Source organism: Condylura cristata, unplaced genomic scaffold (genome assembly GCF_000260355.1).
Source record: "Condylura cristata isolate star-nosed mole 26May11 unplaced genomic scaffold, ConCri1.0 scaffold00031, whole genome shotgun sequence".
NCBI classification, from domain to species: domain Eukaryota; kingdom Metazoa; phylum Chordata; class Mammalia; order Eulipotyphla; family Talpidae; genus Condylura; species Condylura cristata.
In genome coordinates, this window is record NW_004567132.1 from 17,569,270 (window position 1) to 17,587,415 (window position 18,146).

Here is an 18,146-nt window from a genome sequence, read left to right on the forward strand (position 1 = left end):
CATCTCCATGCTCCACAGGACAGATGCAGCAGGCTCAGCATGAAACAGGCTTTGGACCCTCATGCCTCAGGGGCTGACAATTGTAGCATCTCCTTTTACAATAATGAATTTAAAGACCTATATGCTGTTTTCTGGTGAATTTCGTTCAATAACAATATCTGACCTCTTGCATGGCATTTCATAGGTACAATGTGGCAATGTATTATTTTGTTTGTGCTTCACTATTTATGGAAAGCAGTGCTGTATTATCTTCTGTTAATAAGACTGTGATCCTTGTCCAGAGTCAAATTGCTTATAACTTGCAATTTTATAATTAAAAGCTAGATCTTTTAACACCAGCATTCTTTCACAATTCACCTAGCCCCAGATTAGCGAATTATAGGGGACTTTGAGAAGGGCCCATATTAGCAATGGGTTCTGAGTCCAGAAATCTGATGGTGATATAAATGCCATGTCCTGGCTCACTTGAGCAGAACAAAACAACCAATGAGCTATTTCAGTTTTGCCTCTAGGATAAAACATCTCGGAAATATTGCCAAGATAGCTTTGGAAAACTCTGAATGTGATCAGCCAGATCCCAGGCATGTAATTAGGCTTGCCTTGGGGGAATCTGTAACTATAAGACCTCAACACACTGATACAGCCTTCCCCTGCATTGTACATGAGTATGTCTTATTTCTCCAACTGTAAAATCCTGGAGGAAGGTGTCTTGGTTTGGTTTACCCTGGTGACAGATGAGATAAAGATTTAAGAAGAAAGAAACACCAGTAGGGAGCGCTGGGGTGGCACAGAGAAGGGAAAGTGGCCAACAAAGGGGTGGCATGGAGCCAGCTTAATCAAGCTCCAGGAGCTTAATGCCAAGAGGAAACTCTGGACTCCTCAGAGACAGCCCACCCAAAGGAGAGGGAGCTGGAATGTCCATATGCCCACTCCCATCAGTCATCGAGAGCTGGGAGCCAGGGGGGAGTTCCTCCACCTGCAGCATGCCATGTAAGAGGTGGCATTCTGTAGCTTAGGGGAATATTTCTCGACAAAACAATTCAGTCATTGGCAGGAGAAAGTCTCTAGTAAAAGTTTGAGAGATCTGAAAAGGCACCAAAATGGTCACTGTCATAAGATCTGGGTCTTCCTTTTTAAAAATTTCTCATTCAAAACCCAGATTATTATTATTATTGGGTCATAATGATACTATGAACCTATCAACATGATATTAGTAGGTGTGAAAAATGTTTACAGAGGCAGTCACCCATAGATATATATGATGCTGGTCCTGACAGGTGAAACCCATACAGCTAGGTGTGTAATGGGCTGTGTACTAGCTGGGTTTGTGTATTTATGCTCTGAACTTTGCACAAGGACCAAATTGCCTTACAACACATTTCTCAGAGCATGTTGCTGTCATTAAGTGACTCATAACTGTACATGTTAAATTTTTACTGACAAAACAATGGGGAAAGAAGGAAGGAACAAGGAAGGCAAAAATGGCACCAGGGAGCCATCTGTACTCACACTTTTTCATAAATCTTGTTGGGATATTCTGGCCACTTGATCAAGCACACCACTCGATTGGGCAGGGTCTCCGTGGTTGAGTAATAGCCCTGGGGGAAGGCCAGCAGGAGTGCCAGAACCCAGATGACACAGATGACCACCTTGGTGGCCATGGCTGACAGCCGGGGCTGGAGGGGATGGATGATGGCCATGTACCTGGGACAGGAAAGAAAGGACAGAGTTCCAACTTGTTCACCAAAACCTGCATTATCATTGATGTTCCCTGGAAACTATGGATGATTTGGTTAGTGGGTGCCCAAGAGTGGTGATAGGTGGGCAGGGGTGAGATTCCTACACTTCCAAAATACCAACAATCATGTAAGCCAGTATTACCTCAAAAAGAAATTCATTAATACATTTTAAAAAAGAAAAGGAAAATTTCAGGAAACCCTTTGATATAGCTTTTTTTCTGATCCTTTTTTCTTAGTTGCCTTAAGCTTTTGTGTCTGATGACATAAAATGCTAAAATCCATAAGAAAAGTTATCCAGATTTTCCAGTATATCAGAAGCCATCAGGCAACATGCCAGGAGAGAAATTTTCATAACTGAGAAGCTCATGCTAGAGCCATGATGCCCAAGTGTAGGTCAGTGGCTTTTAGTGAAGTCATAAAAATAAGAACAATATATTATAAACATACTCAACATACAGACTTCTTTATCCTGTTTGGGTTAAGTGATAATAGAGATTGAAGTAGCAGGTTTTTTTTTTTTTTAAAGATTTATTTGTGCATACAGAACTGGGGTACAGGCCAGAGATGCAGGGGCTGTGAGAGGCTTCACACAGAGACAGAGTGGGGAACAGAACAGGCCATTGATGAAGTACACTGCTGAGGGGAGCAGCAGGCAGGTCAGGAGAGGTCTGCCGTGCCGTGTGGTCGCCTCCGGAGCCGACAGGGATTGAACTCATGCTGAAGTAGCGTTAGCTTCTCAGTGCTGTGCTTTAAACCTGCTGCGCCACCAGGGAGGGCCTGAAGTGTGCAGGTTTTAAGATAACTGTTATGTGGCAATTTAAAAGCTCCTCATCCTATAAGTACCGGTGCACTTTGAAGGGAAATAAATGCCTACATTTGAGAAAACAGAGTCCAAAAGTCTTCAAAGAACAACTTCTGGAGAAACTGGCATCAGTTCTTTGAACATCCAGGGGTCAGTGTGCAGTTACAGCATCTATTGTGTAGGAGAAAGAAGGTCTCCACCTGTTGAGACAGACACACCTCAGCACATGGAAGCCCAGGGTGGATAAAACCTCCTTGCAGAAAGTGGGGAGCAAAGTGGAAGCCACTTCTGGGCCAGAGCCTCCCTCACTCTCAGAATGGCTCATGGAATGGGTGTGTCCACATGCTTAAATTTGTGCACAGGCTCCGAGACACAGCAGAGTTTTTAGGAATAATAAATACTCTAATCAGCATTTCATATCTGTTGTAACCACATCAATTCTGTGGGCTTCATTTTAAAAGGCATCTGTCTCCCTTTGTGTATTTTTCTAGTGAAGTCTATGGATCCATCTCTTAAATATGCATGCTTCTTTTCAGAGAAGGAATTATGTCTTGTATTGCCCTTGGGGTTTACATATTATCACACAGAGACTCAGAATCACACATTTGTTTTTCTGTTATGCAGGTATTTCTGGCTTCCCGGGGAGCAGTTGGTCAATAGAGACTTCAACATGAGCAGACAAATAGCACAGCTGTGAGCTGGCTTCACATAATTCCACATAATTCTTTTTCTACACCCTTTGGGCTCTAGGTCAGAACTGGAGCTAGGGTTATAAGTAAAACAGTTTCTTTTAGTATGTGCTCAACAGATTTGCACTGGGCAGCTGCTGCATGCAGAACACAGTGTTTCTGTCGGGGTTACCAGCTTCTAATTTCTCCAGGGAGAAAAGGTGCATAAATACGCCACCATAAAACATGACGATGGGATATGTCACCTCAAATGATAATTTGGTAAATACCTTATAACCATAGGGAGGCTGCAGGGGTAATCAAGTCTTGAAATGGCAGGTGGATCATGACAGGCTGTTCTTTTTTTTTTTTATTTATTACAAAAGTTTATTTTTACATCATTTTGCACATTTTTTCCCATCTCGATTGTAATCCCTGTGGGTTTCCCATCACCAAATCACCCGTGTGCCACCACCATAGTCCCGTGTATTTCCCTCCCTTCCCCCCTACCCCGTTTTTGATCCCATTCCCCACTCCACCCCCACAAAATGTCTCTGGTATATGGTTGTTCATTATTTTTGTTATTTTCTCGCCTGGTCCATTATACTCCTGCTATGAGTGAAGCCATCCGGTATTTTTCTTTCTCTTTCTGGTTTATCTCACTAAGCATGATCTTTTCCAGCTCCATCCAAGTTGCTGCCAAAGACATGTGTTTCTCTTTTTTTGGTTGCGGTGTAATATTCCATTGTATATATGTACCACATCTTTTTTATCCAGTCATCTACTTTTGGGCATTTGGGCTGCTTCCATGTTTTTCCAATTGTAAATAAAGCAGCAATAAACATGGGGGTACAAGTATCTTTTTCAATCAGTGTTTTTGTGTCTTTTGGGTAGATACCTAGGAGTGGGATTGCTGGGTCATAGGGAAGCTCCATGTTTAGCAGTTTGAGGAACCTCCAAACAGTCTTCCATAGTGTTTGTACTAGTTTGCATTCCCACCAGCAGTGCAGGAGAGTTCCTTTTTCTCCACATCCTCACCAACATTTGTTGTTGCTATTTGTTTGAAGATGTGCCATTCTCACTAGGGTGAGGTGGTATCTCATTGTGGTTTTAATTTGCATCTCCCTTATTACGAGTGATGTTGAACATTTTTTCATATGTCTGTTGGCCATCTGCATATGACAGGCGGTTCTTAAAGAAGCATGTTTAGCTGGCTCTGGGGTGAGTCAACTCAGCATCTGCCTGGAAGGGCAGAAAATACTCTGCATCTTTCTACTCTCTCCATCTTCTGACTGGTTCTGACATCCTTTCCTGGAAGTTTGATGGTTCAGTTTTCACAAAGGCTTGCTGAGCATCCTTTTATCATCCTAAAATTTTAAAATACCTATTTGTTATAGGGACATAGACTTTCCTTCTCTGGTCTCTACAAGCGGTGTCACTGAGGTATTCAGTGTATACAGGCTGGAGATTAGGATGCCTCAGGTCAGTCTTTACATATGTGATCAGAAGTGATCATAACCCTCAAGATCTTTTCTTTGTGCCTCTTTTTTTTTTTTTAAAGATTGATTTTATTTATGCATACAAGAACTGGGATACAGGCCAGAGGTGTGGGGGATGAGAGGATTCACCAGAAACAGTAGGGAACAGAACATTCAGACTGACTGAAATACGCTGCTGAGGGGAACAGTGGTCAAGACAGGAGAGGTCTGCTGCACCATGTGGGTCATCTCCCCAGCTGGGGATAGAACTTGTGCTGCAGTAGCTGCAGATAGCTTCATAGTTCTACACTTTAATCCCTTGTGCCACCAAGAAGGCCCCATTTTGCTTCTTTTTGAAAGTGGGTGAGAAAGAGCAGAATTGGGAAGAAACTTGGAAAAAATGATTTGGCCAAATTTCTCTGACTGAGTTAATAACTGTAGAGTCGGCACTCAACTGCTGTCCTTACATATGCATAAAGAGGGCTAACACAGCTAGCAAAATTCTCTCGGTCAAGCATTGTCTGTCTTATTTAGGTTACCCAAAGGGGACACAGTTACTTCCAAGGGAGGCCCTGTAATCCATAGACTTGGTGACCTTCCATTCCCAGAGTGGTCTCCTGAAAAGAACCCTAAGTCTTAATTTCCCTCTGGGACCTGCTTCTTCCTTGTTTCCTCACAGAAAAGAAGCCTTGGCTTCCTGTTCAGTCATGGAGTGGTAATGGTTGGGGCTATTGCAGAATCAGAGCCAACAGAGGTGGACTTGTGCAACCACTCACTGTTGTCTTCCCAACTTAGTGAAGAGCTGGGTCTATCTGGTCAACGCGAGGATCTTTTTGAAGTTTTGATTAAAATTGTCAGATGGTTGATGAGGTCATTTCTCACAAGTGAGATCTTTGCCTACAAAGCTGGCCACAATGCCATTAAGACACGTTTCTCAGCTGCAGCATCACCCAGGTTCCTGCTGTCACTGAGACTGTGCATTCTCAGGCTTTGTGGGAGTTTGCAGAGCACAGGCAGGAGACAACGTCGCAGTCACGTTGCTCACTTTTAATATTATCTCAAGTGCAAGATTTTAATTGTGTTTAACTCCAGATAAATGCTTAATCTTAAATAGACACACCCTACTACTCATCCCCACGCTCACATTGGCAGTACAACACTCAGAATCTAATGTGACTTGGACTTAAGGGAGGTTGCGTCAGCATATTGGTGTTGTAGCTCCAAATGAGTGGCAGAAAACTATATTTTATCTTTATTGCAAAAGTTGCAATTTGGCAACCCATTGCCGTTAACTCTCTGCTGTTACTTGAGTGTAGTAGCCATTTCAGTGACAGATGAAGGCATTGCCAACATAAGCCAGAGAGAACAAAAATGATTTGCTTTTAAAAATGTATTTATTTTTCTTTGTTCAAAATTTCTAAACCTCCCTCTTGCCTTTCCCCACATTTTCCTTTTCTTCTTTCTCTCTCATGCAGTCCTCCCGTCTGGTTTAGTGTAATGTGTTTCTTCTGTAGTTGCTCAAAAGCTAGTACCTTTTGTATAACTTGTCCACAGATGGCTGCGTGTTCTTCCCTGCTGCCTATTCATTCCATCTTGGATCCCATTAACATGCATTTATATATTTATTGGTAACCACCCTGAGCAATTCTTGCTTATTTGGTTATAAGTTATCAACTGAGCAAGTACTGCAAGCCCTGGGAAAATACATTCAATAAATATTTATTGACTGCATTGTGCTCATGGGACTGGAAGGCAGTCAATGAAACATCTTTCCAGTCTACGCATTAATCATCTGGCTGCCAGAGACAGCGGTCCGGAGGCTGTGTGGGATGTGGATTATGTTCTCCACTCCAGGTTATTCTAGTCCCACTGAGGGCCATCAGCTTTGATTTGGATTGTATGTGATCTCCTAACTGAAAAACTTGAGGCACCATCTTCCTTTTGAATGATTATGCTTTATAAGAACTCTGGATAGTCCCTTAAGTCTAGCAAAATAGAAGGCTTCAAATTTGTGGGTTTTTTTTTTTTTTTAGATTTATGTATTTATTCATACAGAACTGGGGTACAGGCCAGAGATGTGGAGAGTGAGAGGATTCACCAGGGACAGAGTGGGGAGAGGAACAGGCAGATCGACGAAGTACGCTGCTGAGGGGAGCAGCGGGCGGGTCAGGAGAGGTCTGCTGTGCCATGTGGTCACCTCTGGCGCAGGCGGGAATCGAACTCATGCGGTAGTGGCTTTAGCTTCTTAGTGCTGTGCTTTAACCCACTGCGCCACCAGGGAGGGCCCTCAGATTTGTTTTTAAAGGTAGAATAAAACAATCTTATTATGTAAAAGAATATCGGTTACCTATAAGCCACCTTCTTTTCATAACTCCCCCCGTGTCAGTCCTAAATCACCTGGTGGCGAGGAGTCTCTCCTTGGCCAGAACGTTCATCCTACCATGTCTTTTATGTAAGCAGTACTTTCCTCTGTCTCTGAAAAGGTTCCCGTACTCAAATAATGGCAGAGAGTTAACTGTCTGTCCTAGCACATCCTCCAGTTCCAATTCCTGCCCTCCCCTTCCTATTCACTTCTCCAAGGGGTGACTCAAGGTTTCTTGAAGGGAACACAACTTCCTGGGTTTGAATGACCAGAAGGGGATGACAGCTGAGAGCTTGGCTGGATAGTCTATTTCAAGGGTCGGCAAACTTTCCTGTAAAGGGCCCAGAGTAAACATCTTAAACTTTGTGGCCCCAACCGTTTCTGTTATAACTACTCAATTCTGCCTTTGTTGTATGAAAGAAGGCACAAACTGCTTTATTGGACTGTGTGCCAATAAAATTTTATAAAACAGGTGGAAAACTGATGTGTTGACCTTTGGTTTACTTTCTGAAAGACAAGAGGGATTAGCAACATAGGAGCTTACTGTACTCGTTGAAATGCTCTTTACCTCTGATAGCTTGAGGACCCTCGGATTGCAGCTGATGGGGTCGATGAATCTTACAGCCCACAAGCACCACTAAGGCTGTCAGTCACTGGTCGTAAGCCAGAACCCCACTTCTTGTCTGAATACAGAGGTCTCTCAGCCCAGGTGTTTTATCTTTTCAATCTCTTCCTGGCCAGCACCTACTTACTTTCATATCATTATATCCTGACATTTTCTGTTGTGAGGATCTCTGACGTTATGCTGGCCACATTCTATTTTACTAGCCTCTGCATATCGCGAGGCTCTTCACCACCCATGACAGGGTCTTCAAGGATGGTAGTTGCTATGACTTACTCATGCAGTATCCTTAGTTTCCTTCACTGCCTGAGATATTATACTAAATACTCAATGAAAATTTAATTGAATAGGAACTCCATAAACAGCTGTTGAGTGAAAATAAGTGCACAAGGAAAAATACATACCGATTATAGCCTTATAATTGGTCTCAACATATGTGAAATAATTACTGCTCAGTGATGTTTGTCATACAGACATCCATGTTCATCTAACATAAATGTCTCTCTGAGCCTAGGACTTCAGCTTTCCTGTCTCTTGACATTAAATACTTAAGTATTCAGTAAGTGCTATTGACTGAATAACTTTGGCATTGGCATGTAAGCTGAGAACTTTAGAGAATTTAGTTTTACTGCATGGTGACATCCTTGGCTCTTCCCCTGAGAAGTTGTTCACTTCTGCCCTTCCTATTCCCCATTCCTTTTCATTTCAGGGAATACACAGTCTTTCTACCTCAGGTCATTTACCTACCTCAGCTGGGGATTTGTTTTGTCATTGAAATACAAGAACCTGATCACCCAAATCACTTGACTAGCAACTTTGCCTATTCAACTAAACTCAAACTCAAAACTATAACCAGAGGCCTTGCCAACAGAGGGGACCCAATTTTATGCACTATTAAGGCATCTTGTTAATGGCAAGTCCCTCGTCTCCTTACTGATATGTTTTGCAGAATTAAAAAAAAAATAAGCATTTCCCTCCCAGTCAAAAGTAGACTCACAGTATTATCAGTCGACTCAATTCAAAAAGTGCCAGCTGCAGCAAGGGCACAGTCAACAAGAACATAAAAAGTGGTAGCAAAGATCGTTGGAACCAAGACCAATGTATTAGACTGGTGTTTGAGCTCTTCTGCGCCACATGTGATTAAGGAAGTTTCAAAAAAGACTCAGAGATTGAATTTCCACTCAGGGCTATCATAAAAACACATAAACACTAAGGCCTGAAATGAAATATGAGGAGTAGGAGTGAAGTTCCAAGCCGTGTAGTACCTCTTGAGTGTTTCTGTAGGTTGAGCTAGGCAGACTTGAGCAAACAGACAGTTACACTGTGATTGAGCAGTACCAGGAATACCCATCAGTCATACTCAGTGTATGATCCATAGCAGAAAGTCCAATCTCTCAGTGGTTGGACTGGAGGTGGGAGGGAGCTGGAGTGGATCTGTAAGAGAGCATGCAGCTTCTCCAACAGAGAGGAGAGATGGTTGCAAGTCACAGAACTTGCAAGGTGAGTGAAATAAAGCACTCTTCCCTTCCAGCTTGAAGGCTTTTGCCAAAGAGCCTGTGGCTACCTACTAGTTTGACAGTTCTCTAACAAGTGCTTTCTTCTTATAAAGAACCTTTATTTTCACATTTGAGACTCTAGTCTTGACCCTGTGCTGGTAGGTGTGGGCAGGCATTTCCCCCTGAACCACAGGATGATGCCACCATCAAGATCTAATCCTTGGTGACATTCCCATTTTGGGGATTCTCATCACTAATACCTGGGTGGGAAGGGTGCAGTGACATGGGGGAAGCTCAAATTTATAGAAATTTGATTTGGGAAGTGCTGGTGGGGCCTTATGAGCCCCAGTGGCAGAGTAAGAAGCAAATAAAAAGTTTGGAAAGCAATTTCTTTGAGATTTTAACAAAGGGACGAAAGTATTTTATTGATGGAACTTCAAAGTTTTAGTGAGAACTTAATAATAAAGCTAAGTTCCACTTTTTGATCTTTGCTGTTACTTGAGTATTGATTAACCCCTTCTGGTTAGTTGCGTAAATGTGGTTGACTATAATCTGAGAGGGGGCTGAGTTTTCATCTTAGCATGTAAGATGACCTTGACATTAAGTTAATTAATGTTCTTTTCTAACTAATTTTGAGTTCTGTTTGAGCAGCATCAAAGTTGTTTCTTTTGGGCTGAAACACTCATTTCATCTAATCTTGTAGGCTATATAGGGCCTGCCACAGTTCCATAAAGGTGGGTTTAGGATTCCCCTGGTTCTCCATCACTTCCTTCTCAAAACGGACAGGCATGTTTTCAGATGACCATAAGCTTGAGTTTAAATCTCCATAGCAGAGAAACTAAAAGTAATGGCACCTAACACAAAAGGGTAGAGTAGGGGGAATTTTGAGAATGGCATGTTCCAGTGTCTACTTCACTGAGGCAAGCTTCTCCTCTCTGACAGATCTTATTTACCTCACAGGGCAGAATCTGTGGGTTAGGATTTGGGTGAGATGAATGAGGTACTCACTGTCAGGGTCAAACAAATGTACCATTAAATACTGTCTTTATTTCAAATTTAGCATTTACCCAGAATAAGTCCTTTGGCATTCATTTTAATATTTATAAATACTGTATTCGAATATTATTTGTCTGGATGGCTGAATTTTCATCCCCTTTAAATTCTGCACCCCAGATGAATGCCTCACTACCTCATGCTAATCAGCCCTGAAAATATCTTCCACTCACATGCATCAGTCAGGACACTCATTTATAAGATGAAGATTCAGACTCAGGTAGGCATGGGACTATTGTCTGATACTGCTGACCCTACTGATCACCTGGTTATCAGTCAGTTACACTGTGGCCTTAGTCTGTTTTGTAGTACTCCAGGTCACCAGACCATGACCAGCAGGTTTGTTGGGAAATTTGTAATGTTATCTCTCACATAAGCAGGATGGAGGTTGAGCAATCCTACTGTAGTGAATGTGGAGAGTAATTGGGAATCCTTGTTAGAGATTTACCTTTTATTGTATAGTGAAAATTCACAACTGTTTTCTCAAAAATTCACAACTGTTTTCTCATTTATTCATTCATGCATTTGTTCATCCATTCACTCATTTATAGTGCTTTTTTAGCTAAACATCTTTGACAGCAAAAAGCTAAAAATAAATCAAAGTGTAGCTTAATGAAAAATTAAGGACTAGATTTCTACTTTTCATAAAAGGTATTGATAAATGTGCAACTGCTCTAAGGAATTTTAGACATTTACCTTCTAAGGGGTTAAGATGCCATCACTGAACACGTGCAGACAGAACACACATCTGCTGAAGAAGCAGCAGCATCTATGCCGAAAAGCTAGTAGTTATTTTAAGAAGATTGTACCCAAAGAAGTTGATATGCAGTGAAAATGGTGCTTTTGCCCATCATTCCATGAAGCATGACTTTTCACTTAAGTTAAATGACTATTCTAAATTAATTTCACTCATTTTCAGTTCCAATTTTTCTTGCGCATGTATAAAAAGTTCAAATGATAGCTATTAATATGTTGGCTAAGTTAGCAGAAGAAGAACTTGGCAAATAGCAAAATGATTCTAATTTTACAACTGTGTCATCAGATTTTTCAAAGATGAAATCAGTTAATTCCAATAATGGTTCGATTCATTTGGAATCCAAGTCACATATTCAAAGTTTTTGGAAGTGCAAACAACTGACATTGTTGCGAATTGTTACAAGTTCATTTTAAACTTCAACACTGAAGATAAAATAGTTTTGTTTTAGTATTAATATGAATATAATGTGGTAAAAACAATGTCTTTACTAAATTAAGAATCCCAAGGAATAGATGTATACTTGGAATAGATTGTAATGCACATAATTTTCTGCTGTATTTAAACAAGGTATGATATTTTACAAAGTGAAATAGAAGTGAAAGTTGTTGAAATTTATAAAAAATTTTGTAGGTCCAGAGTAACATAACTAATTTTTTTTGTAATAAAGTTAATCATGAATACAAAATTATACTTCTGTAAGATTTTAGAAGTGCCTACTCATTTAACAAACTTTTTTTTTAAAGATTTATTTATTTATTTATACAGGGTACAGGCCAGAGATGCGGAGGGTCAGAGGCTTCAACAGAGACAGATTGGGGTGCAGAACAGGCAGATCGACAAAGTACACTGCTGAGGGGAGCAGCGGGCGGGTCAGGAGAGGTCTGCCACACCATGTGGTCACCTCCGGGGCAGGCTGGCATCGAACTCATGCGGAGGTGGCTTAAGCTTTTTGGTGGTGTGCTTTAACCCGCTACGCCACCAGGGAGGGCCACATTTAACAAACTTTTAAAAAAAATTTATTTCATTTATACATACAAGAGCGGGGGTATAGGCCAAGGTATGAGGGTTGAGAGAATTCACCCAAGACGAGTAAAGAGCAGAACAGCAGATATACTGACCTGCTTTACTGAGGGGAGCAGCGGGCAAGACAGGGGAGGTCTTCTGTGTCATGTGGGTCACCTCCCTGGCTGTGGATTGAACTTGTGCTGCAGTAGCTGGCAATAGCTTGATAGTACTGAAACTTAACCCCTTTGTACCACCAGGGAGGGCCTCAGACACTCTTTTGTGTTTTAACCTCTATAATAGTAGTGAACATTTTGTGATGGAATGCTCTTAAATTTTGGTTGTATTTTGTTTAAAGTTAATTGAAAAATATTTTTTATATTGTTTTAAAAATATATTCATTATATCATCCTTCATTTTTGTACAGTGTATGGTTTCCCTGTGAAATCCCCACCACCAGTTCCCCTGTGCACCATCACGGTAGTCCTTTGTGCTCCTCCCACCCCTGTCCTGGTCCTCTCCCTCCTCCTCTCCCACAGAATGTCCCTGTTTTATAGTTTGATGATTTCAATTTTTACTTCCTATGGTTACTTTTTTTCCCCTGATGCCTTGTTTTCTCTACATTCCTCCTATAAGTGAAACCATTTGATATTTTTCTTTTTCTTTATGGCTTATTTCATTGAGCATGATTCCTTTCGGCTCCAACCACATTGCTGCCAAAGGGCATGCATGTTTTCTTTTCTTTTTTTTAAAGATTTGTTTATTTATTCATACAGAATACAGAACTGGGGTACAGGCCAGAGATGCGGAGGGTGAGAGGATTCACCAGGGACAGAATGTGGAGCAGAACAGGCAGATCGACGAAGTACACTGCTGAGGGGAGCAGCGGGCGGGTCAGGAGAGGTCTGCCATGCCATGTGAATCTCCTCCGGGGCAGGTGGAGATCAAACTCATGCGGAAGTGTCGTAAGCTTCTTAGTGCTGTGCTTTAACCCACTGCACCACCAGGGAGGGCCCAGGGCATGCATGTTTTCAATGCAGTATCCTAATAGCTTCTGAAAACTATAATTTTAAAATACAAAACTGGCAAACAAGAAGACATAGAAATTTATTCCTATAAACGAGGAACTTCACAAAGTAAACAATGAAAGTTTAATAGCGTGAACAACTTAATTTTGAAATTCTTGACTTGCTTTTAGTAATATTTTGACTTGTGGGAAGGTTGATCTATTTTGTTGTTGTTATTTTACATTTATTTATGCATAAAAGAACAGAGGTGCAGGCCAGAGGTGGGGGAGGTGTGAGTAGTTCACCAGAGACAGAGTGGGGAGCAGAACAGGAGGACTGACTGAAATGCACAGCTGAGGGAGCAGTGGGCAAGACAGGAGAGGCCTGCTGTGCCAAGTGGGTCACCTTCTTGGCCAGAGATCAAAGTTGTACTGCAGTGGCTACTGATAATTTCATCATGCTGAGACTTAACCTCTTGCCCCACCAGGAAGGTGCTGATCTATTTTTTTGTAAGTAATTATATTCTATGATGAAACAAATTGGTATGGCATTCGAAGGAATTACCCTGATGTAGTATTTGAAATATTAAAGAGACATGTAGAAACAACTTATTTATCAACTTAAATTTGTTTTGTCTCTTAAAACTATATTTTTGTGTCTTTAGGTTGCATTCTGGTTTTTAGGAATCCATCTGCCAGTTCATGAATTCCATTTTCAGCACTTCTAATTTCTATTAAGTTGTCCATTGATTTGCATTTTAACTCATTATTTTTCATCTTTATAATGTAATTTGCCTATTTTTCATCATGGTTGGTCATTCTTTATATTTTTTACTTGCTCTTCATATTCTCAGGCTTTTTTTTTTTAAATTACATTACATGTAATTAAGAGTTTATATTCTGTGTCCTTAGTAGTACCAGTAGCTGAGATCTCATGGGTCTGCTTCTTTAGGTTGTAAGTTCTCAATCATGATGAGTTTTAAATTTTAGTTGCAACCTATTTCCCTTGGTATTTATTTGTGAGAATTCACTGATACCTGGGATAAAGGTGGGTTTCTTCAGAGAAAGTTTGCAATGGTTTCTGCCAGAATGTGAAGCACTTCCAAGCTGGGACCATTGTGAACTAGTTTTTAGAATGAGGCTTTTTAGACCAATGAACTGATAGGAATTTGACCCCCAGGCCCATGTGAGGCTCCTTTTCTGCAGCAAACTTTCAGAAGATATATATTTTTTTTTTGTCTTTTAACCCAGGACTGAGGTTAGAGATGGGCAATTTTACTTGCAATCTCTGGTAGGGTAGGCTTTTATTTTTAGTTCTCTTTGGAACTGAGGGTATAGCCCCTTCTCTTGGGCAGGGTCATCTTGGACAGGACTCAGGCTTTGTGTCTTATCTCTCTACCTTATGAATCAAAGTCCTCAAGGTCAGATGCCCTCAAGAGAAAAGTCAGCATTACTGCTCTCCTCAGTACTTACAGATGTTACCTGCACATAGATTTTTACATGAATACGCCTCACACTTTCTTGCAAGATAATTAATATATTTAAGAAATATTTTTGGGCTCCTGGTATCTTGAGTTAATTTTAAGAGCACCTGTTCAGGCACAACACAATCCTCAGTGACCACCCACTTATTGATCACCCTCTATTAAGCAAGCAGATGTTAGTTTTTGAGTTTATTCTCACCAGATGCTGATAGGGAAACAAGGATAGAGGTTGAGTGAGGAAGGACACAATCTTGTGGTCTTTTGCCGGTGAAAAGGCCCAGAGAGAAAGCTAGCCTGCTACAGGATGTAGAAAGGATACTGAGACCAAGCATAGAGCAAGAGCCCAAGAGAGGAAAACTCACTTTCTGGAAAGTAAACACTCCCAGGCTTGTGTTTACAGACTGTCCTGCAGCCTGTCCTGTTGATGATAGAGGACTTCCCTGGTTTGTGTTTCCGGTCACGGGAGCCCATGTTCCCTCCTCCCATAGAGCCCCCAGAACAAGACATACCTCTTTCCTTCACCCCTTGCACTTACTTGTTGCTTTCACAGGTACTTAATCTGTGTTGAAGTGGTTTCTCAGAGCCTGAGAGTTCTCCTTGTCAAGGACAGCCACTACTTGGTGAGCAGTGATGGCTCAAAGTGTGGGAAGGGAACAGACAGCACCAGGAGCACAGTATGCACACAACATACTACACATCTGACCTCCTGCTCATCTTTGTAAGATACACCCCAGAGGCAATATAGAGTCTTGTCAGAGGCTCAGCACCTAGCTTAAAGCTTGGTATCCAGGACACCAGACACATAAACTTGCTTACACCATCAGCAAAACTGGCTGGATCCAGGGCTAGGCGCCCAGAGATACTCAAACAACAAAAGGCAGATGGGCCAGTGGCGTCAGCTTAATAGCTGTTGTCAAGGATGGATGTACTCCGCTTACAACTTAAATAATATTTCATGAGAAACGAATAAATTGGAGCAGTATTATTCATCCCCACAGTCTTTATGTGCTAATTCCACTGAGACATTTAAGCACGTCAATTGCTGAAATGTGATGTCACAGGCTGGGAAAAAGACAATAAAATTTGTTCAGCTATACATCGGACCTCTTCTAAGCTTTGCTGGAATGAGGTTGCTTCCCCACAGGAGGACTCAAGACTCAGTTTCCTGCTGGAGGAGGAGCATGAGCCACCCTCTCCCACCTCTGCCCCTCCATTTGGTATCCCATTTCATTGCCTTAAAAAAGTCTCATTTGTGAGGATGGTTGTTGGAGACATGCTAGAGATGTGCTGTGACAGTAGGCATTAGTGGGACATTATGAGAGGATGAAGCACACAGACTATCGATGTGGGAGCTGCATAGGAGAAAAGCAGCCCTTCTCTAAGCAAGGAAGCACATGGGAGAGCAGAACAGGGGATAATGGGACATGGGTCCTGCACCCAGGCACGTGATCCCACAGGACACAGCCCCCAGCCCCCCCCCCCATCCAGAGTCCTCAGTGCAGTCCCCTTTCCTGCATTCCTTCCTGCTCTGTGCAGTAGTGCTCCCTCTGGAGCACTACTGGAGGGCCGAGGTCTAAGGGGTAGCCCTCATGTTTTTATTCTTACACAGCTCACAGCGAAAAGCAGCTGAGTGGGCACATATTCAGGGCAACAACAAAAATAATCTCCTCTGACAATCAGTGAGAAAGACTGACTTCAAGTCTTTTGCTTTTCTGCCATGGACTGGCGGGAGCTTTTGGCAAATCATCTCCTCACTATGTCTTAGTTTCCTTATGGCGAACAGTTCTTGTAGATATTCTGTTGGATCTGAGTATGAATTCTGGTAGAAGTCTCAATCCTGAAGGGAAAGTTGGGCAGCGTCTTCTAGCTCTGGTGAGGCCTGTGCTGTTCCTCACTCACCCCTGTCTCAGTTCTTCAAGTCCCTTACTCTCTTTAGGACTGGGCAGTCTTATACAATGCACTTAAAATTTTTCATCTCAGGTGATTATTGTGAGGCTCAAATCCAAACATTAAGGACTTGTAGTTGTCATATCAGGCATTCTTTTTTTTTTTTTTAAAAAGATTTATTTATTTGTGCATACAGAACTAGGGTACAAGCCAGAGGTGGTGAAAGGCTTCACTAGAGACAGAGTGGGGAGCAGAACAGGCCGATTGATGAAGTACACTGCTGAGGGGAGCAGCGGGGGAGTCTGCCGCGCCATGTGGGTCACCTCTCTGGCCAGGAATCAAACTCATGATGAAATGGCTTTAGCTTCGTAGTGCTGTGCTTTAACCCGCTGTGCCATCAGGGAGGGCCCTCTGTTTTTTTTTTTAAGATTTACTTATTTATGCATACAGAACTGGGGTATACGGGGATTGAGAGGATTTAGCAGAGACAGTGGGGAGCAGAAAAGGCAGATAATGAAGTACGCTGCTGAGGGGAACAGCGGACGAGACAGGAGTGGTCCTGGCTGGGGGTTGAACTCACAGTGAAGCAGCTGCTGCTAGCTTCACAATGCTTCATTTCAACCCACTGTGCCTCAAGGAAGGACCCTATATCAGGCATTCTTTGGGAGACTCACCAAATAGAGATTCAGGCCCAAGACATACAGAAGAAAGACAACTCATCAATTTGTGTTCTGCACACTTAGAGTTTTAGAAAGTTCACAGGCAACTGGGGTGGATGATGGCACCGCAGAATGCCTGACCGATTATACAGGGAATCCTGGCGCCCACTCCTGGCCTAGGCAGAGCCCTCAAACATAGGGTTGTTCTAACTACTGATTCAGAAGATTTCTTGGAAGAGATTGTTAAATCAAGGGTCATTCACTGGAAGTAAGTTACTGTAAGTAAATTCAACCAAACACAGTTGGGTTTGGGGTGCATGTGTCCCTTCTTTGCATGCTTGTGGTACCCAAGACCTCATTTACTATGTAGGCTCTATGTATGGCAGAAGGAGTAGAAGGCATTTAGTGCAGTCCTTTGTTAGTAATGGGAGGACACCGATTCAGAGAGGTGGTGTGAATAGTCAAAGTCAAATTTAAGGCCTAGTTGTGCTTAAAGTCAACATTGGCCCCAGAATTTCTATATTGGAAGGGTTAGAGGAAGAAACTGGATTGAAGCTGCTTTGGTATTAGACTTTACACAAAGTCAAAGAAATATCTACTCTCTGTATCAATAAGTAGGAGGGAAACGTTGATGCAGATGGGAAAGAACCAAAGACACCCTTTGGTACCAACATGGTATGATGCTGAAGGGCTCTGTTCTCCTGTTCTCTCTAGATGTGGCCATCAGAACATTTGAGATGGGGACGAAGGCAGGTCCTCCAAGGAAGGAAGGAGCCCACTCTGCATACAAGGCAACCCTGTTGGGGTTGTGGGGAAACAATGGTAAAAAGCAGAGTTGGGTCTAACCTTGGGAAAATATACTGTAGAGAGAGACACCTGCACCGCTATCCTATGTCCAGATTTAGAGGATCAGTAATATGATTTTTTGGCAATAAACTTGGTACCAACTGCTATTATGAAAAAAGCAATTTGAAGTGTTGATTAAACTCATTAAAATGAGATTTAATGAGTTTGGATAATTTCAACTCCAAACAGAAAAGATAATGGTTTATGTCTATCTTTACTGTATTAAATGGAAGGGGGCATGGAGAGACTTAGTCTCTGATAGCCTCTGACCTTTTGAGATCTTTT

General features: G+C 42.0%; 1 protein-coding gene across 1 annotated transcript in view; it reads right to left on the reverse strand.

The window, feature by feature from the left end:
• TACR1 (tachykinin receptor 1) overlaps positions 1-18,146 on the reverse strand; it is a 131,644-nt gene that overhangs the window by 58,697 nt on the left and 54,801 nt on the right. Inside the window, exon 2 of the mRNA XM_004691576.2 lies at positions 1,510-1,704. Within this exon, the coding sequence (XP_004691633.1) occupies positions 1,510-1,704 (195 nt within the window). The remainder of the gene's footprint in view (positions 1-1,509; positions 1,705-18,146) is intronic.